This window comes from Delphinus delphis, chromosome 3, assembly GCF_949987515.2.
Source record: "Delphinus delphis chromosome 3, mDelDel1.2, whole genome shotgun sequence".
NCBI classification, from domain to species: Eukaryota; Metazoa; Chordata; class Mammalia; order Artiodactyla; family Delphinidae; genus Delphinus; species Delphinus delphis.
This window is the reverse complement of record NC_082685.1, coordinates 94845753-94867512: the sequence shown is the minus strand read 5'-3', so window position 1 is coordinate 94867512 and position 21760 is coordinate 94845753. Positions and strand designations below refer to the sequence as shown.

General features: G+C 41.3%; 1 protein-coding gene across 1 annotated transcript in view; it reads right to left on the bottom strand.

Moving 5' to 3' along the window:
* Positions 1-618: 618 nt before the first annotated feature.
* LIX1 (limb and CNS expressed 1) overlaps positions 619-21760 on the bottom strand; it is a 48827-nt gene continuing 27685 nt past the window's right edge. Inside the window, exons 3-6 of the mRNA XM_060006990.1 lie at positions 14899-15039; positions 11283-11378; positions 3346-3423; positions 619-1602 (exon numbers count right to left, since the gene is read on the bottom strand). Of these exons, the coding sequence (XP_059862973.1) occupies positions 1315-1602; positions 3346-3423; positions 11283-11378; positions 14899-15039 (603 nt within the window). The 3' untranslated portion in view covers positions 619-1314. The remainder of the gene's footprint in view (positions 1603-3345; positions 3424-11282; positions 11379-14898; positions 15040-21760) is intronic.

Below are 21760 nucleotides of genomic sequence, written 5' to 3'. Positions count from 1 at the left end.
CATGAAACTTAATGTGCATTTGCCTAAACAAGAAGAAAAAGAAACCTTATTTAAAATTGAGAAAACCGTTTTCTTAAATTTGAATTATTGGAGTAAATGCAAGATAATCCTTTCCATGTTAAAAATAGGGAAATACTTGTAAGTGTTTAAAATTGACACTGCTGCCATTCTTAAATCTGAGTGACCAGGAACCATCTAAAAATTGGTTTGTATTTGCTTTTGGTTTCTAATCTGTTGATTGATCCGAGCCATTTTGAAAAAGAGATGGCAATGTTTTATCCCTTCTTTAAAGAAGAGTCCAGTAATTTAAACTGAAAAATGACACTATGTTTGAGATACTGGTGGCTTAAGTTCTTGAACAATAACAAAGACAGCTAATAATTCCTTTGCTCTAATGCATGAGAAACAAATCAAATGTGAATATAAGCATTGTTAAATGCTAATGATTTTTCAAAATGTTTTAACCTTTGAAATGACAGTAACTTTCTCCATTATAGATATATGACAGAAGTGGCAGAAATAAAAATGAATCAGTTAATCTATTTGCAGATTGAAAATGAATATGACTGATTGCAGGACTCATAAAAATTGGATATTAATTCTTCTTGAGGAATACAAGTGAGGGTACTATCCTGGGTGATATTTATCCCCATATGGAAGAGTGGATTGAAAAAAAAAATTATTACTATGACATTTTAAGCCACATTACATTTATATAGTATTCTCATACTATTACCAGTTCAAAATCTTTGATAGTGGGATGTCCAGATAAAATCCTCACTGAAGTTTTGGATTACACCTAGTAGAGTGTAAGTGATCTTGTAGCTTACAAAGCTTAGGAAGAAACTCTGACCCCTGTATATTTTTTAAAAGAATCCATATTGTTTATTTAATCCCAAGTATTTTTTAATTGCTATCATGCTATTTTCCCCAGTCCTGGCTGGTGTTCTTTTCGGGGATGCTACATTGACCCATTCTTTTAAACAACATATATAATCTAGCAAGGCACATGTCAACAAGGCTTCAGGTTAAAGCCAGGCCTGGAAAATATTTTTCAAGCAATCCTGTCTCCATCCTTTCAGTCTGAGGTGGAACTGTCGAGAGTGTGATGGGAAAATTGTATTGAGTGACATGTTGGGTCCTATAAGGGTCCTCCTACTCTGAGATTCTATGAATGGAATGGGTGGGGAGAATTAGTACAGTCTTCAGGCAGCATCTATAGCTGCTAAAGCCTCTGATGACCTCCTTCTATGAGCTTCCTAATGTTACAGTCCGGCCTCTGCCTGCCTTGGGGGCAGCTGGGACCTGGCCTTGTTAGTGATAGCTGCAAAGGGCCGTGAGGCTCAACTGATCATCACTGGGTGAGGAAGTGTCAGGATCACTGTAGATCTGAGTCAGGGCTAAACTCAGGATTTCTTTCTTTTCTTTGTAAAAACGTAGTTCTTGTCCTGCTTTCCTGGCTTCCTCCAACTCCCTCAGGGCCATTCGTAGCTCTTGGGAGAGAATTCCTGGTGACTCCCGCTCCTTCATGATCCAGTCGAGGGCCATGTGGCTGCGCATCTTTTCATCTAGGGAATACTGGGAATAGTAGGAGATGACTTCCTGGGAGCCAAGAAACAAAGTCCAGAGTGTCAGTAAAGAGCAACAAAGGTACCTGGGCTCATGGCCTTCTGACGCCTCCTTTCCTGTGCCTCCACTACTCCCAACACACCCCCAGGGGTTCTACCAATAACCAAACCTCTCTGATGTTCACAAACTGAAGCCAAATCTCAGGACATACCTCTTAAAGGAAATAGAGGGCTAAGCTGGTACACAAAGTAGGGTCACTCCAGGCTGAATCAAAACACTACCACCAGGAATGACCCAATAATGTTCGCAGAACAGAGCTCTGACCTTGCTAGAAAATATGCCTTCCTTTGAAAATGCATTCCTATAACAATTGGTATGAACATTATCTCATTCACTGAACTCTTCTGCTCAGCATTATCTCCTTTGGCAAGATAAAAAGGGAAACAATTATACGGAAGGATTCGGACAGAACTGGGTTTGGTCACACCCATTGCAGAAAGCAGGGAGCTTTGAATCAGGACAAGACTTAGACACCAGGAGAATCAACTTCCTAACTGCTATGTTGTTAGCATAAGGAAGATGACAGACTGAATGGCTCACAGAGACTATGGGAAGAACTTTAAAAATGTATTATGGAATATAGGTATTATCATCATTGATATCATAATGGTACCTTCATGTACGTTGTCTCTCACTGTCTCCAAATAATTAAAAATTTGTCACTATCTGTCAATTCTCATGTTTAAAATTTGCCAATACATTGTAACATCATGTATAAGTTTGATGGATGCACTTTAAGAAGATCTTGTGGAGTGGATGCATTGTTTACTTTTATTTTCAAGAACATATGGTATTTATTTATGACCTTAACAAATTAAAAACAATCATGGAAAAGTGTTTATAACTAACCCGGCATATTTCAAAGGCTTTTTATTAAATCAAAGGAAAAGAAAAAAACAGCCAAAGCCATTGTCAGCTACTCATTTCTTTTCCATCTTTGACATTTTGAAAGCCAGGCTTTCTAAGCAAAGAACAACTAAAAACTCCTGGGGCTGCAGTGCATGGAAAACTCCTACATCTACCCTCATATTGCTGACTAGTAAAGGCTCTGTTTCTCATACAAATTCCTGTTAGCAAACTCTCAAAACAAACTACCATCTTCGAAGTCTAATGGGGTAAAGGAAGAATAAATCTTGAGGGACAGTAGGTGAGAACCGTTAAGTGCATGGGAGAGGGGGTTGTCTTTGCTACTAAAAAAAGGGAGAAGGGTGCTTTTTATAGGTAGCAAAGAAATAGTGAGACCCTGTCTGAAAAATAAAGAAGAAACTTCCAAACCAAAAAACGGGAGCGACTGAAATACCAGGTTGTCCACCTTTACAATCATTTCTGTTGTCCCTTAAGGACATTTGGTGGGGATGAGAAAAATCCTCCTGCTACACAACCGACTCTACCTGTTCTCAGTGAGGAGGTTCAGAAGCAGTGCAGACTCACATTTCTTTCTGCCTTGAAGAGTGGGAGAGGGCACACATTCAGCAGGCAGGACAGGTGCATAGAGTAGATTCAGTATTTGACTTAGAAACTAAGTCTGTCTTAATGATCCCTTCATTCTAGCATTCAGTACAGGTATCTAAATCAGGCCTATGCCCAGCCAACATTCTTCTGAGTGTGCATTTTTGGTCAGTCCCTGATGCAACTGGACTGATACATATCCTGGAAGATGACAAGCCATCTGCTCAGTCCATACAATGCAAACCTGTTTTTACTGGAAAATCTCACCTGTCGGGAACACTTTGTTTCACGAAGGGCTTTTAGGCTTCCATTCCAGTGCAATAGTTGGAAAATGGTCATAAGCTCCTATAAAACCCAAATACCTGTCATTAGTCTCAAAGCAGAAATGGGAAGGAAAGTGCCTCAGTGATTGCTGAGCAGGGCATAACTCTGATCCCCAACTATATTTGGGAAATAGAATATACAGTACTGTCAGAACACTTTGAGACTTTTCAAATACCACAGTCCTAGGCTTTCGGAGCATTTTTCCTTCCCTACCTTGCTATTTGGCACAAATTATTAAATAATTGACAAATACCTTTCAACATTAAAAATACATATGCTCTAACAAATATACACCGAAGAAATTATGTAAATATACCAGCACATCTTATAATAATGTACAGGCAAGGCTATTCATTGAATCACTTTTTAAAATTGCCCAAGACTGGGAATATTTTAAATGTTCATTTTTAAAGGAATGGTTAAATAAAATATCATCCTAACGTGTAGCAGCATACGGCACCCCCAAATACGCCACTTGGGTATATTGATTATTTTGAGCTGTAAATACTTTAAAAACTGCAAAGAGGCTTTCTCTGAACTCCCCTTATCTGCCTAAAGATAGATCCTCCAAAAGGAACACAATTGTCATAAATCCCCTCCCCAGAAGTTGCATCAACCAGGGAAGACTGACTGTTATCACAGAAGTAGAAACTAAAGTCCATTCCACACCCAGACAAACTTTGTCACAAAGTATCATAGCTCCCATCTATTCTTCTGAGGGCCCATTCATCTTTCTTAAAGATTATTTAAGGCCTGAGAGGCCTATATCCCCTCTCCCCTTTCCCTATTAAGATGGTATTCAATCCTGAATTCTAAGCCACCCTGTGGAGGTACTCATTTTTCCCTGGGTACCTCTCACATAAACATGAAGTGTACTTCTGTTTTTCTCTTCTTCATCTGTCTTTTATTACAGGGGCCTCAGCTAAGAACTCAGAAGGGCAGAAGGAAAATGATTCTTCCTCCCTATGACACATTCATCCTACCAGATATGCTACAATCACAAAGCATGAGAAGGCTCTCTAGTTCTAATATAAAGAGTCTCTATGAGGTGTTGTTAAGTTAAAAGCAAAGTGTCCAACATGTACACTGTGTGCTACTGTTTGATTAAAAAGAATAGGAGATGCCTATAAATATTTGCTTATAAACGCCTAGAAGAGTTCTGGCAAGATACAAAAGAATCTGGTAACATGAGTTGCCTCTGGGGAGAAAAAAGGAGGGAGACCTTTCTCTGACATTCTTTGCACCTTTTAAATCATGCGACAATATTACGTATTAAGGAAAACAATTTAAATATATTGGACAAACATATAATGGACAAACTACAGAAATTGTAAAAAACCCCTAAGTTTATAAATTCAGTCAAGAAAATGCCTTAAAATATGGACAATAAGGTTGAACTGACATTAAAACTCACCCATAGTTTTCACATTCAATGGCTAGGGCTGAGCACAGCATTAAGCCTTTCTATCAGCATCATCCTTTCCCTGCATGATACCCAGGGCAAGCTAATGTGTATTCAACATACTGAAGATTTTATTTTCCTAATCGTATTAGGATTCGCAGTCTTCCATTGAAGTTACCTGCATTTCTTTTTCTTTTTTGACCAGAGAAACAACTACTGTGGATTAGTAGTACAAACCACAACTACATAATTGTTAGAAAATAACAATACAATTAAGGAACTTCCTGGTCATGAAGCTAGTTATGGAAACTTAACATTTAGACAGATGTCTTATGCCCATTCAAAAAAAGTGGACTTCTATTGTCTTTACGTCTGCTTGCTCTGGAAAACGCTTTCACTGTGAAAATCAGGAGACACAAAGTCACTCTGAGATTCCAGTTATCTTAAAATTATGAGGTAAATTTTTTTTTTTTTTTTTTTTTTTTTTGTGGTACGCGGGCCTCTCACTGTTGTGGCCTCTCCCGTTGCGGAGCACAGGCTCCGGACGCACAGGCTCAGCAACCATGGGTCACGGACCCAGCTGCTCCACGGCATGTGGGATCTTCCCGGACCGGGGCACGAACCCGTGTCCCCTGCATCGGCAGGCGGATTCTCAACCACTGCGCCACCAGGGAAGCCCATGAGGTAAAATTTAAAGTGATAAGATCATCAGAAAAAATAGCACTATTCTCACGTCTAAAACTGCCATTAGAATGTCATGCTTTTCTTCTTTTCAGTTTGGGATAGAGTTTGGGATTTTGTGTATGTACTACTGCACAGTAAGCACCCCAAGAACCCACAGAGACCTTAGTAAAAGCAAAACCATGTGTTTCCATTAATTAAAATATGACATGGACACCAGCTGAGCTACGCCTCCTGCCCCAAACACTGACCCCACCGTCTGCCCAGGGTCCTAGGTCCAGTGTCTGGGTAACCCACCCCTCTTATGCTAATTTGGAAAAGTGAGAGTGGTTTGTTCCATAACCAAATCTTGCCTAATCTGGATCTCACCACTATGCTTCTTATCAAAGTAATCCCACTGGGGCTTCCCTGGTGGCGCAGTGGTTGAGAGTCTGCCTGCCGATGCAGGGTACACGGGATCGTGCCCCGGTCCAGGAGGATCCCACGTGCCGCGGAGCGGCTGGGCCCGTGAGCCATGGCCGCTGAGCCTGCGCGTCCGGAGCCAGTGTTCTGCAACGGGAGAGGCCGCAGCAGTGAGAGGCCCGTGTACCGCAAAAAAAAAAAAAAAAAAAAAGTAACCCCAGTAGCTGAGGAAGATAAATTTGTGCTGCCCTTCTTACCGTACCCTCAAGCCTACTCAGTGAATGCTTTGCAGCCATAAAAATGAATAGGAATGCGCTTTTGGTTCTGATATGGAATAGTCTCTACCGTGTTACAGGAGGGACAATATTTACAAATAAGACATATTGTCTTATGTTTTATCTTAAGACTCCACTTAAATTTTGTATTCTATTGTTTGCGCATTTTTTTAAAAGAAGAAAATAAACACGACTCCACTCCTTTCCCCACCCTGCAATCTTCATGTAAAGCTGACAACCCAGAAAGATATATTGAGTTTATTCTGTGGCTTCCAATAGCCCTCTTGGCATCGTCCTTGCATCCTTGTGGCCCAGTCTGAGAAACAACCTATTGCCAACAGAGCTCTTAATTCCATCCTCTGACGACTGTTGCCTTAGTAATATATTTTTCTCCCAATGTCCTCTCAGCTCTTATTCTTATCTGTGCACTAAGCCCCCCATCCAGATAAATTTCTTTCATGCCACTCAGCAGTTCTCCTAAGACTTCAGAACCCACAATTCTGTGAACAGAAACAGAAATCTTTCCCATGTGCCTTGGCAACCTACATCTCTCAAAAACTTCCCCACAGAGACCTGAACTGTTTCTGCCTGCAAGAAGAGAATCATCCTCCTCCTTATTCCCCAAATTCCTATTCTACCACCAAGCAGTTTTTCCCTCTGCAGTAATACAACTGCCTCTTCTTCATTGTTGCTCTTGTTCCTAAAATCCCCCAGGAAAGATAACCTTCTGTCTGCCTTCTTACCTTATGTCCTGATCTAGTTCTTGCTCTCCTCTCTGGAGATAATGACTCTCACCATTGTCATATAAAGTATATTGAAATATTTCCACATTCTTCCTGTCCCACCTCTTTATTTCCCCTCATATGACCAAGTTCACTATCTTCAGATCTTCCTGAAGCTGTATGAGTCCTGGGCTCAACCCCAGGAAATCCTTGTGTGCCTCACATTGATTCCATTGGAAATCCTTGCATTATGGCAGAGAGGCAAGGAGAGGGTAGCCAGGGACTTCTGTGAGGATTCGTTTCATCGTTTCACCATGACTCTTCACTGTCTGGTCTTCACAGCCTCATTTTCTACCTGTAGAAGCCCTATCACTTTGAAGGAAGTCTGTTTGGTGATCTACCTGTCCTGCTCCTTCCTCACTGAAGTCTGTACTGTGTTTGTTACGTGGGCTGATCTAGAAGCCTGGGTCAACTGGGTGGGCTGACAGATAAACAAGAAGCTGGCCTAGAGGTAGGGCTGGGACTAGGGTGAGGTGAGTCAAGCAAGATTTAAGGTACATCGTACAAGTTCAGGGTCTTTTATTTAAAATTCTGTCTTTATTTAAAATTTGGATGTTTTGTTTGTTATGAAGTTTTGCACATTTATTTTGAGTTTTTAAAATACTGCATTATAATATTAGTTGCCTTGATTACTGAATTTTTTGATGCTCCTTTAAATTTTGTACCCGAGTTCAATGCCTAACTCTTCTTACCCTAGTCTGGGCCCTTCTGGGGATTTGTCTCAGGGACAAGGCTGGCTTCACGAGCTTGTGATCTGTGCACAGAGGCTCTGAGCTTGGTTTAGTGCGCCGTACTCTTGAAATTCTTAGTAATTTTTGAGTAAAAGGCCCTGAGCTTTCATTCTGCACTGGCCCCATAAATTATGTAGCCAGTCCCCTTCAGCAAAGTAAATTTAAAATCGAATGGTGAATCAAGCCCTGTGTTTTCTTTCTCTCCAAGGAAATTGCAGTTGTAGCTTTCATTCTACAGCTTTTCTGGTTCATTTTGTCATTCATTAAATTTAAACCAACAACAACTGGGCTCTGTCCTCACAGTGCTTCCTAGTGTTGCCTCCTATGAGAAACAATGTTTGGCCTCCCAGCTACTCCCCGGGGAGAAAATGTACACTGCTTCTCTCTGGAACTCTGTCTGGGAGACTGGCTTGGTTCTGTGATTCATCAGAAATAAGAAAAACAAACAGTGTAAATGGAGAACTTGAAAAACAGGTGGGCACAATCTCCCCACCCAAGAGAATAGATTTAAGAGGAAATTTGTTTATGGGATGAGGTTTTAAAAGGCGACCTGGAGAATTTAGCAAAGATGTAAATAAACAACTCGTCTTTGGACTGCATTAGGCTTCAGAATAAATATATTAACCAGCTTCAGTCAAAGTCTGCCTTGAATCTGACCTTGACAAGACCCAGTGGCCATCCCACCCCCCAAACATCAGGCAGTTTTCTCTATGGGGAGGGGCAAGGCTACCTTAAACAGGCATCCCAGCCTCCCTCCCACGAAGTGAAGGTAAGCAGAAGCATATATCATGTTTCCTCTGAGCTCTGCCTCCTCGATGGCCCCCCTGAAAGCCTGCAGGCAGTCAGGAGACACCAGTCTTGTTTTTATACCGTATAGTCATCCATAGCTAGATACAAACACACATCTATTACCCACCAGGGGTACTGAATTGCTGTGTTGACTGCAAACAGCCTAGGTCTGTGGTCAATTCCCATTATGTGCAGAAACAAGCTGATGCATTTAACCCAGGCCACCAAGGAATGTGTAGGAACCCAGCAGGCAACCTGGAGCTGGCGGAAGGAAGAGGGATGTGCTTCATGGCCCTCCTCCTGGGTTGCCAGAATCCCTACTGGGAGGAGGGAGTTTGGATTTTTCCTGCCTTCACATCTTCCGCTTCCTTTGTCCCTCATCCAGCACCCAGCCTCCATTTTGAGAATTTATGAAGCATTTCCACAGTATGATTCAAATTATTATTTCATGTATTTAAATACCTTACTACACAGACCACACAGAAAACATGCAGCCCGTAGCAAGGCAATTAAAGTATTACTAAAAGATGGTTGAGTACAGCCTTTCATAGTACTTGGACAGAATTTTAAGAATTTTTTAAAAAAAAATCTTGCCTTCCCTATATTTGGCAGACTAACCCACTGTGTTAAAAAATCATTCTTGATTTTTCTGAAAATAGCTACTAAATCCTATACAAGCTATTATGTACTGGGCCAGGCAACATTCATTGTATAATAAAAGAAGTACAATATTCTTCTGTCAGGGTTGAGGGGGGAGGAATTAACATAAATGAGATTCTTCCTTCGGGAATCACCATGCTAAATGTTTTATAAATGTCATATTATATACGCCCCACAAAAAGCCTACACAATGGGTATCATGATGCTTATTTTGTAGATGGGAAAACTGAGTCTCAGAACGGTTAAGCTCACAGGTGGCAAGTGGTAGCACAGGCTTTACATGTAGGTCTGTATGGTTTTTTAAAGTTTGTGTCCCTTCTCTTGTGTCATGCTCTTTCCTTTTATTTTTTTCTCTGTTTGACTTTAGATTGTTATGGAAGATTAAAAAAAAAAAAAAAAAAAAACCCTTGACAGTTCCACTCTTTTATTCTATAGCAAGGGCCCTGAAACATTTAATGCAGGGGAGCTACCTTGTCCTCATTGTAAAGCCTTTAGGTTAAATAAAGTTGTCAAGGGAATCCATCTGGTAGCCTCTGGCATTTCAAATGAAGCAGTCCTTCTTCAGAAATATATATAATAACAGTTCTCAGCTTTCACTGAGCATTAACCATATGCCAGGAACTGTTCTGGACTTTCTATGTGGTCCCATTTAGTCTTCACAATAGCACAGTGAGGTAGCACCACTACTATTATAGCTACTATTATTCTTCCTGATTTACGTACAAACGAGGAAACAGATTTAGAGATGAGCAGCTGAGCCCACTCCCAAGCCTGGGCTCAGAACCACTGAGCTGCTGCATGCCCCTGTCTACACCAGAAGGTGAGCTTCAGGGTCTCTTCCAAACAAAGACAAACAACATCAAAGGTCAGGGAGACCACAACCGCTTAAGGAGAAACCTGGATGACTGAGCTCTTCCTAGGGCAGGGTGAAGAAAGAGTATTTTGTGTCAATCAAATGAGAGAGTGATGAGGAAAATTACTGGTTTTTAAAAATGGGCAGGTGGGACATATCCACCTGAGAAGTGGCTATGCCATTGTAGTCAGGAAAAGAGTTTGAAAGGTACCAAAGGTGGTATTTGGAAGGTGGTGGCTTCAGGATTCAGCTGTAACACCACTGTAAATTATACCATGATGAACATTTGTGTCCATAAAACTTTATATTCTGACTGCTTCTTGGAATCTAACCTAAAAAAATAGAAATCTTGGCGGGTAAAGTCTCCTCATTATAACATTGCATATTGATTCCTACTGGCATTGATGTATATGGATGGTCAACTGTATTCGTGTTTAATATTTTAGAGAGTGCACTTTGCATTCTCAATAACTTCTGAAGTTTTGTCTGCCCAGCCCAATATAGGATAATAGGAGTGTGAATTCAGAAATCAGACTGCCTGGGTCTGAACCCTGGCTGTGCCATTTGCTAAGCTGTATGACACACTTCCTTCAATGAAGACATGGCGATAAGAAATACTCACATGTTTATTGTGAGGGTTAAATTGCGGTAAGATTTGTTAAATGCTTAGCACAATGCCAAAGCAAGCATCCAATGAGCGTTAGCTATTATTATTCTTATTGCTATTAATATCATTATTTAATTTGCAAATAACAGGTAATATAGTTCCTCAGCTCTATTATTGCTTGTCAGCAGTGGAATGAAAAGGGTTACAGGTTGCTAAATGTTTTGATTTAGTTAACAATAGGAGATGGCAGTCTTGTTTAACAGAAATACCATAACTGAGGGGAAAATTGTTTAATATACATTGCAGGCACCTTCATCCATGACTTCTGAAAATTAAGAACCAAATGGTCACAACCAACACTTCAAACTGTTTGATTTGGTTTAAGGGGGAGCTTTATACTGAAAAGCTGGTAAAATGTTAATAGGGTCATAAGACTGTAATGTTCCCCGCCTGTTTCTTAGCTTAAGTCTTTTACTTTCCTTTAAGAAAGCAAAGATTGTGCCTGTTTGCTTTTTTGTTTTAGCCTCCTGAGGTGCGGCTAAAAGGGAGCACAGTGCTGGATTCTAGCAGGGTTCAATTAAAATGACCAAAACAAAAACAGAGTAGATTATTGGGACGGGGCCGTTAGTGATGAGTGGCATTCCCCCAGGCTTCTGGGGGTTGTATAGCAAAACAAATATGTGGAAGGAAGCAGGTACCTGAAATTCCAGCATGGTCTTCCCCATGTTTGACTCCAGCATGTAGTGGTAGGCTCCAATGCTGGTGCTGGGGTCGTCCGCGTCATCCAAAGTGCCCTTGGGAAGTAAGCAGAAAAGGAAAATATCGTGGGTTTTTCCTCCTCTTCTTTGGGTGGTCATGAATTAATTCTGTGGCCTCACAGTGAGCCTTCTATTGTCCTAATCCTTCAGGGGTGCATCCTACAACACTACAACCATCTCCAGTTGATTTGGGATAAAATCCTTACTCTCACCATCACTCATAGTTAAGAGGATTTTGTAATCAACTTGAATCTAGCTTTTGATTAGAATGTTAACTGATTATATACTCAAAAAGAATAATTATCCCAAAGCAGAAATTCCTGTATCTCTCCACAGAGTTTTTGTTTGTGGTGGCATTAATGTTTGAGCAGTTGTTCTCCAAGGCTGCTTTCATCCATTATCGAAATCTTGAAATGCTGACTTGCTCTGTAAGATTCCAGTGGTCACCAAGCAAATTATGTAACTAACAGGGAAAAAAGCTCCAGTTGTATGGACCATTCATATTTTACCACCATGATTCTTTTTTTTTTTTTTTTGTGGTACGCGGGCTTCTCACTGCCATGGCCCCTCCCCTTGCGGAGCACAGGCTCCGGACGCACAGGCCCAGCGGCCATGGCCCACGGGCCCAGCCATTCTGCGGCATGTGGGATCCTCCCGGACTGGGGCACAAACCCGTGTCCCCTGCATCAGCAGGCAGACTCCCAACCACTGCGCCACCAGAGAAGCCCACCCCCATGATTCTTAATGGGAGTTTTTCATAATATGCTGGTGTTCGGCCTGGAGACATGGATTTTGGTTTGTAGTTTTTCACTTTTGGACCACTTAATCTTTAGGAAACAAGGTGGGTGAGTGATGGGAAGAAATGAAATTCCCCTTCAATTTGGTTAGGGGGAGTGGCATTAAAGAAGCTGACATGAACTCAGGAATGGCATTGGGGCCTGCGCTTCAATATCCCATGGCCTTGGATTCCTGGGAAGGTGGGCAACGGCTTTGTGAGACTGAACAAACAACTGCCCGCATCAGATAGCAGCAAATTTATAGCTTTTGAATGCAATAACATTAACACACTACTGCTGAAATATTTATGTTGGCTTTTTAAATATCCCAGAGGAAATCCATCCAGAAGCCTGCAAACCATATATATTCTCCTTCCTTAGAAATTTCCATGAAAAAATGATAAATTACATTTACACTGAGGGCACCTCCCTGCTCCTGAGTAAATTCCACACATATAAATCAGGCATCATTTTCCTAACTTCTCTTCCTCAAAGGCACTTGAAATTTACAGGGCAGGAAAATAAAGGCTTCCTTTCATCCTCAGAGCAGATATAGACCAGAGCTCCCTGAGGTCTCCCTGCCAGGACAACCACTCTCAGACCCTTATCTCTCTTCTGCATGATAAGAGCATTTATGAGGGGGAAAAGCAGCAAAAAGGTCACAGCTAGTGTGATAATGTCACCTTCATTATCAGTAGCTTCTCCAGAATGACAGAACCTTTATAGTCAGATTAAGGGAATCAGAGAATGAAAATCTCAGATGGCGTTGATCCATGCTAAAGGCGAAGCTAGGAGGTGGCTAATCCCTTTGGTAATGCCAAGTTTCTGCACTTGAAGGACACACAGGGCGACACCTGCCCCAGTTGAGACCCAAGGTTTCCTCCATGGTTAAAATGGTTTATAATTTGGAGGTACGAGGATCAAAAGCACCAAAAATTCATGGGGCAAATCATCTACTGTACTCCTAGACTGCCGAGAAAATGTCCTATCTAAATTTCTAAGACAGAGTTTTTGGCTCTCAAAGCACTTTGTATTTAATTACATCCATTACAGAGATTTCCAAAGCTCTCTGAAAAAAGTAGTTGATATTAAGCATGGTAATTCTAACAACTAACAAATATTGGGCATATGGCTTTTCCTATATCGAAGCAGTCTGTTTCCTTAAAAACATAGATTGAAGGACCTCACACTGGCTGGGAAATTGGCACTTTTAATAAGCACTTCAGATAATTTTTATGATTCGTCAAGTTTGGGAAAAATTGAGCTTCTTTATCTCTAGGTTAAAGCAGTATTCAATGGCATGCGTTCTCAGGCCCTACAAGAATCTATGCTCCTAAAACAGCAAACATTCAAATAAACAAATCAAGGTGGATAATTTGATCCACCTTGATTTAAAGCTTGATTAATTGTGATTAATCCAGGGAGGCTAAGGAATATTACTGAGACATGGAATAGGGAGCCACCTCCAATTTCATGATTTCCAGTCCAAGTGTTCTTTCTGCTGAAAATTAATGATTTAATGGGTTAAAAATAAAACCTGCACAATTCTTTTTTTTTTTAAATTAGTTTATTTTTGGCTGCGTTGGGTCTTCGTTGCTGCACGTGGGCTTTTTCTAGTTGCGGCGAGCGGCGGGCTACTCTTCGTTGCAGTGTGCAGGCTTCTCATTGCGGTGGCTTCTCTTGTTGCAGAGCACGGGCTCTAGGCACGGGGGCTTCAGTAGTTGTGGCACGTGGGCTCAGTAGTTGTGGTGCGCAGGCTCAGTAGTTGTGGCGCACAGGCTTAGTTGCTCTGTGGCATGTGGGATCTTCCCAGGCCAGGGATTGAGCCCGTGTCCCCTGCATTGGCAGGTGGATTCTTAACCACTGTGCCACCAGGGAAGCCCAAAACCTGCACAATTCTTTTTTTTTTTTTTACATCTTTATTGGAGTATAATTGCTTTACAGTGGTGTGTTAGTTTCTGCCTTATAACAAAGTGAATCAGTTATACATATACATATGTTCCCATATCTCTTCCTTCTTGCGTCTCCCTCCCTCCCACCCTCCCTATCCCACCCCTCTAGGTGGTCACAAAGCACTGAGCTGATCTCCCTGTGCTATGCAGCTGCTTCCCACTAGCTATCTATTTTACGTTTGGTAGTGTATATATGTCCATGCCACCCTCTCGCTTTGTCACAGCTTACCCTTCCCCCTCCCCATATCCTCAAGTCCATTCTCTAGCAGGTCTGTGTCTTTATTCCCGTCTTACCCCTAGGTTCTTCATGACCTTTTTTTTTTCTTAAATTCCATATATATGTGTTAGCATACGGTATTTGTCTTTCTCTTTCTGACTTACTTCACTCTGTATGACAGACTCTAGGTCCATCCACCTCATTACAAATAGCTCAATTTAGTTTCTTTTTATGGCTGAGTAATATTCCATTGTATATATGTGCCACATCTTCTTTATCCATTCATCCGATGATGGACACTCAGGTTGTTTCCATCTCCGGGCTATTGTAAATAGAGCTGCAATGAACATGTTGGTACATGACTCTTTTTGAATTATGGTTTTCTCAGGGTATATGCCCAGTAGTGGGATTGCTGGGTCATATGGTAGTTCTATTTGTAGTTTTTTAAGGAACCTCCATACTGTTCTCCATAGTGGCTGTACCAATTCACATTCCCACCAGCAGTACCTGCACAATTCTTAAAGAACTCATTCACATTAGCATCTCCCAAGATTCAAATGGCTCCGTACTCTCAATATAGCCAGCTTTTCCCTTCCCTGGTGGGTACTCACACTAGTGGAGGCAACTGCTTCCTGCACACTCTCCATAATGAATTCCTTGGTGATCCTGCGAGAGGGCAGCTCATTGAAGAGGGAGTTGATTAGGGCCACTTTAGCTGCATCGCGTCTGGCCTCAGCTCTACTTAAGCAGCACTTAAGAAGGGAAGGAGAAAAGGAGTCATTAAAGAATTCAGCATCTCACCATTTCGCCCCATCTCAATGGGTCTCTGGACATTTCTATTTATACATTTACTGTCTGCAGCTATTCCTCCATACCCATGGCTAATCCCCTGAAGATCATGCAGATTTTCTTTCAGCCCTAGAGCCCAGGCAAATGTCTTGGTTAGTCTTCAAATGTTTTTGTCTTATTTCACAGTCGTTGAATGTCTACTACGCACCAGATGCTTTCATACTCTGTTAATAAATAATAACAAAAAAAATAATGGCTACTATTCTGTGCTAGGTGATTACATTCATTATCAGGTCCTTCCTCAAATCCTTATTTCACAGAGAAAAAAAGTAAGGAAGGAAGGAAAATGGGAGACACTTTTAACACAATAATTAAAAACACAGGTTCTGGAGTCAGACTCCTTGGGTTCAGATCCCAGCTCTGGGACTTACTAGCTGAAAGACTGTGGACAAATTAGTCTTTCTGTGCCTCAATTGCCTCCTCTGTAAATGGGAATAATAGTAGTCCCTGTGTTACAGGGTTGAAGATAGGCTCAATTAGTTAATATAGAGAAAGAAGTGAGAATACCCAGCACACGGCCACACTCTATGAGACCATCTCAGTCTTATACTTTTTAACCTTCAGGTTAGGACAAAGGGGCTGCTGTCAAAATCTACTGTTTTTGCTTTTTCAGCATTTATTCCTCACCCTCCTTCTAATAATAGTCCCCTGATTTTCTTGAGGACCACCTTTTCTACCTTGCTCTCAATCCACACAGTTTGGGTGGGACAGGAAGTTTGGCTTTCCTGAAGTTAGGGGCCATAGGTAGCCTATGATTAGTAACTCACACAAAAAAATTCATTTTTCCCCAATTTAATACTGCTCTCCATCCTCTTAGCCTGGCCTTCCTGTGGCTCACACGGGCCTGCTCAATTTAACCTGATTCTTTCCTGTCCTCTCTGTCTCTTTTCTTACCAACTCCTCTTATTCAAGTTCTGGTTTGGTGTGGACCCTGGGTCCAGATAGAGGGTGAAGCCCTATGAGAACTGCACTGTCCCTGGAGATCACACATGTTGGAGGACCCCAGGGTGTGATGGCTCTCTCCTACAGGCTCCTAGGAACTGTCTAATGTCCTAATGTCTTACTCCAGGACTCCTAGTGGGAAACAAGCCCCAGGAAGAGAAGCCCAGGCCTGGGTCCTGGTCAACAGGATGGCCAGACACCCTTGCCTCTGCCATTCAGTGACTGTGAGATCTGGGCTGCTTGTTCTTTGGAGCTTATTTCCTCACTGGGCAAATGGGAAGGCTAGGCTCTCTGGTCTCCAAGGTGGCCACTGCCTAGAATGCAAGATTCTCAGAATCAGTAGTGCTTGGTTACTGACATCAAAGAAGAGGGAAAGTACCAAAGACCCCACTTCATTTTGCAGTTTTGTGCCTCAAGGGCTTCATAGCACCACTGGGAAAAAGCCAAACCCTTCCAGTTTGCTTTTAGCACATTCCTGCCTCTACCTCACCTGCCCCATGCTGACCATCCCTGCACTGATCCAAGAACACTCCAAACTCATGTGCTCATGTCCTCCAGAGGCCCCCTCTCTTCTCCATCTCCACAGACCCAGTATGAGTCCCCTGAGGTCAGGCCCTGGCGCCCTCTGATATGCCCCCTGTGACCTCCCTAGAACAGTTGTGACTATTAGTGCAATGATCCTGTATGTGACTATGGATTACCTCTTCTTGCCCTTCCCCCAACCTCCAGGCCTGGCAAGTGCCCCTTATATACTTCTTGAGCATCCTCCAGAGTGCTTACTCCCAGGGTCAGTTCTTGGAATGCTCATGTATGGTTAGTACGTGGGCAAAGTAATGACAAGACTTCTGAAATGGTAGGAACACGACACCAAGGAGGAGGGAAAAAACATGTGTCAGGAGCCTAACAGAACAATTAAAGGCAGCTATTTTAACTTAAGCAACACAAAGAGATTTCCAATATTTCCTTTAAATGAAGAATGGAGCTAAATTTCTAAATATGTATGTGAAAGGTGGTTTGGGCTTTTTCTCCTTAGTGTTTAATGACAAGCTAGAAGGCTTTGGGGTAGCTTCAGGCAGCAGCGCCCTTCAAGACCTTTCTCAAGGTTTAGGCCACCTGTATTAAACCAGGGTTGGGGGGATCAGAGGAGTTAGGCAGATAGATTGTCTTTGCATTATGGACTTGGCTGGGAATTTACAGGACATTGAGTTCTGAGTCAGCAGTCTAACTGAAGCTTGGGTGCCACCTCTTCCAGGAAGCCTTCCCTGACCAGTCCCAACTGCAGGCTGGAAGGACCAGCATCCATAAGAGGCACACACCACACTATTGTGTAATTGTCTACTAGTGCTCTGCCTGTTGACCCCGGACTGTGAGCAACTTAAGGGCAGAGTCTGTGACTTAATCATCTCTGCATCTTTGCACCTGCAACATAGTTTGTTGAATGAATAACTGAATGCAGCCTAGGAAATTCAAACACTAATGTGCCTGACAAAATATTCAAGAAATCCTCTTAAAGAAGAGAATTCAAGATATATACTTATTACTTTAAAAAGTCCCATTTCAATATACACTTTATAGTATTCATAACCCAGTAACATAAAAATATACTAATATGTGAATTTCAGAGGGAAAATTGGCCATCAAGTTCAGACACTCTGAGAGTACTATTTTTGCCTGAGTGTAGGATATGTTTATTATTCTTTGGAAAATCAGTTCCCTGTTAAAAAGCAAACAAAGTTTTTGCAAATATTACCTGACATCTGTAAAAGCAGTTCATTTTAACAGGAATTTGCTGTATGTAATCTATAATAATGCCATTGGGGTTTTAGAATTTAGAGAATTAGATTCAGATCTGGGCACTCTTAAGAAACTTTATATAACTTTCTATCTAAATAATAGCAATTTAAACCATCTTTCATAGAGAGAGACCTAGTAAACACTACTTAGATAAAAGAAGCTATCTATTTTAAATAAGACCAGCTAAGTACTAGATCAAAGGCGCCACATACATTTACAACCAAATGGCACTGCTTCTGAGATCAAAGTGCTGCAGGGCTGAGAGAACAGAAAGAGCCTCTACCCAGAAAGCATGGAAGAGGACTATGAGACTTAACCAATTTCGAGATTTTAAAGCAGACACATGTCTTTACTTATTTTATTGTTTCAATGTACAGGATCTTTGGTTAAAATGGGGGAGAAAGTGTACCAATTAATAAGTACATAAAATAAAATAAATTCTGAGCCATCAAAGGCTTTTCTTGCTATTGTTTTTTGCATTTCTGAAAGACAAGTACTTCAAAATGTCTATAATGTTAACCAGCCGCTTTCTTTTAAATTTTGGAGCTACAAATCCAAGCCAGTAAAGCTGTATATTTTTCTTTAGGGATCTTTTAATGGGAACTCTCGAACCATAAGGACCTGTGCTTGGACAAGAAATTTAGCTAAAAGCAATCTACTTGGCAAATCTAAATCAGAGCGTGGATTCTGCTGTAAGAACAGGCACTGTTAGAGTTACCATCCAACAGTGGGAAATGCTGCAAGAAAATAAAATATGGTAAGTGACAGGACGTTTTATTGATGTGTCCAAACTGGTCGTCAAAGACATCAGCTGGGGAGTGAATGAAGTATGATGTTATTTCAAAGCAACTTCCTGCTGGAATTAGACTTCCCAGGTTGTATGGTTTATTCTTGCTGTTTTTCAGCCAGACCCCAATCATAAATACAGACTTGTAAACCATGCCTTATCCGCTAACCATTCTTACTTGTTAATATAGAGAGACAACTTCTGTCCTTTGCACTTTGTGAAAGTACAGAGCTGGAATATTTAACAGTCAAGATTTTACTAAAGTCAGCTGTGGATTTCTTTGGTATGTGGAGACACATGCTTTTCAAGTGGCTAGCAGACCCCACTCAGACATTTATCTTGAGGCTTGGATGCCTTTCATTTGCTGGTAGATTATAAAACACTATAATCATTTCAAAGCCTCTCAACTCTAAAATTAAAGCCAAAAAAAAAGAGCATCTGTGGCATTGCTTAGGAAAACCATTTAAAGGTGGTGGTATCCAGCCTCTGAGATAACCCCCAGTGATCTCTGCCTCCTGGTATTCACACACTTGTGCAGTCCCCTCCCATACTGTACAGGTTTGGTGTGTGTAACCAATAGAATATGGCAGAAGCTAAGGTATGTCACGTTTTAAATTAGGTTATAAAAGACCTTGTGGCTTCCATCTTGGTCACAGTTGCTTTCTCTCTGGGAAGAGTCAGCTGGCATGTTTTGAGCAGTCCTACTGAAACGCACACGTGGTAAGGAACTAACTAACGCCTTCTGCCAACAGCCTTCTGAGTGTGATTGGAAGCTGATCCTTCAGATCTGATCAAGCCTTCAGATGACTCTAGCGCCAGCTGATGGCTTGACTGAAACCTCTGGGACACCCTGAGCCAGAACTACCCAACTAAGCTGCTTCTAGATTCCTGATCCTCAGAAACTGTGTGAGACAATGATAAATTTTGCAGTAATTTGTTACCCAGACATAGACAGCTAATACAAAGGCTTTGCTCACATCAGGCAATTGGGAACTCCCTCAGCCCACCCTTGAGGGAGAGCTCACTAACAGTAATCCTCATCGCTGACTCTATATGCTGGGTGCTGAGCTAAGCAGCTTATGTCAATTGTCACATTTAGTTATTACCACAATCCTATGAAGTTGGTTTTGTTATCCTTATTCCACCCACAAGAAAAACAGAGGTTACATATCCTAAGGTCATACAACTTAAAAAGTTACCAAAACAAGATTAAACCCCATGTCTGTCTGACTTGAAATCCCAGATTTTTAACCACGATACTAATCTGCTTGTCACACAAATGGTCACCCACCTTGGGATAGAGAAGATATATAATTGGGCTGAAGTCTCCCAGCATCCCCCAGATCAGTACAGATAGTACTTTAGCCCAAGCTCCAACTTTGATATTCCATGGGTCATTTTGACATAAGACACCAAGGGTATCTCCTCCCATTCCCACATGATGAACTCAACTTCTTTTAGAAGAAAAGGCCAAGGAAGAAGCAGTGCACTGTCATAAGAAACTGTCATAAGAAACTGTCATAAGAAACCAGGCCCCATCTCTAGGAGCTTCCCCAAAAGTCACCTCATTAACATAAACTCAGGTGTGGTATAGCCCTTTATTTGTTATAAATAACAAAAGATACCTTTATCACTCCTATCACTTAGGAAGTCCCAGGGGTTTCAGGGGCTGTTGGCAGGGAATCAGACCGCATATATGTTATTATAAATCACAATATCACAACGGCATATCTACCTCTGCTAACATCAAACATGCTAATTTCTCACTAGAGAAATTACTTCTACACAAAAGTCAAGGACAGCAGCATTCAGGTTGAAAAAAAAAAAATCCTTTACAACTGTTCTTCTAAAAGTAGGCCCTTAGGAAGTATGTAAGTACTTCTAACTTAACTGAGGTCTCAATTTGCCTTTTTGCTCAGCAGTTTTTATTTCTTCCATGATAATTTTCTATGTGTCACACTATGCAACAGAAAGATTAAACCAAGAATGATTTGTGGGTCAGTAGGCTGTCCTGAAATAAAATAGTGGCTAATCCATTTTTTAGGATGTACGGAAATTCTTAAATTAATTGAAATAAAATTTTGGTAGCCACGTACATGTTGTAAACATAGAAATGCCTAGTAAGATACTAGTTTTATTGTTAATTATTGATCACAATAAAAATTGAAATTATTATAAGTGTGTTACTGTTCACAGAAACATTTTCTAGCCAGGATGACACAATTTATACTCTGAACAGTAACTGTCCTGGTAGTCCTCATTTTATTGATAGTTTTTCCCTTGCTTTGTATTAGAACATGTGTTGAGTGACTGTTTCTGGACCCTAAGATTTTTCTGTCCATACATCCCAACTACAGTGTTTTCTTTACGAAAGCATGTGGAAAGAAATCAATATAAGTGACGTTTCTCCATCTTAAACAAACAACAGACTTCTTAGAATTTTTTATACTTGCATATTAAAGACATCAAGAAAAATAAAGGTCTGCAGATCCTAAATGTATAAAACTGAGTTAGGTACACTGTATTCTGTGTCTACCAATGGTAGCCGAGGAGTTGAAAAGTGCTCTGTAAGGAGCAAGGTTTTTGGAATAAGACCTGTCATGTATTATACATTTGACAGATTTTATCCACATGCAAACTCAAAGCTGAAGATGCCATCCTCCCTGGGGCCAAGGGCAGGTCAGTGTTATTTAGGTGGCATTTGATCAATCGCCCATGGGACCCAAGGGGCTCTCCCAAGCTGGGACTTCGCAGGTGGCAAAACCAAATAAACTGACTCTGTGCAAGGTGAGAATTCTTGCCCAGATCCTTTAGGCTGTCAAGTCTGTCATTCAGGTGGTTGGGAGTGTTTTGCTTTTGTGACTCAGAGTGCAAGTCTCAGCAATTGACTTGCAGAGTTTGTGTGTAAGACCTGCCAGCTCTGGTCAGTGTCACCAACACCTCAGTTTCATCCTGACAGCAAGCCATCAGCACAAAGAATGCCACAAACCAGGCCCTGATACTAATTGTCCCCTTTTCAATTCTTTAAGACCTTGACTGCCCCGGTCTAAGCATGAACATTTGCATGTGTTTCAATTTATCTATTCGTAGATATATTAGCA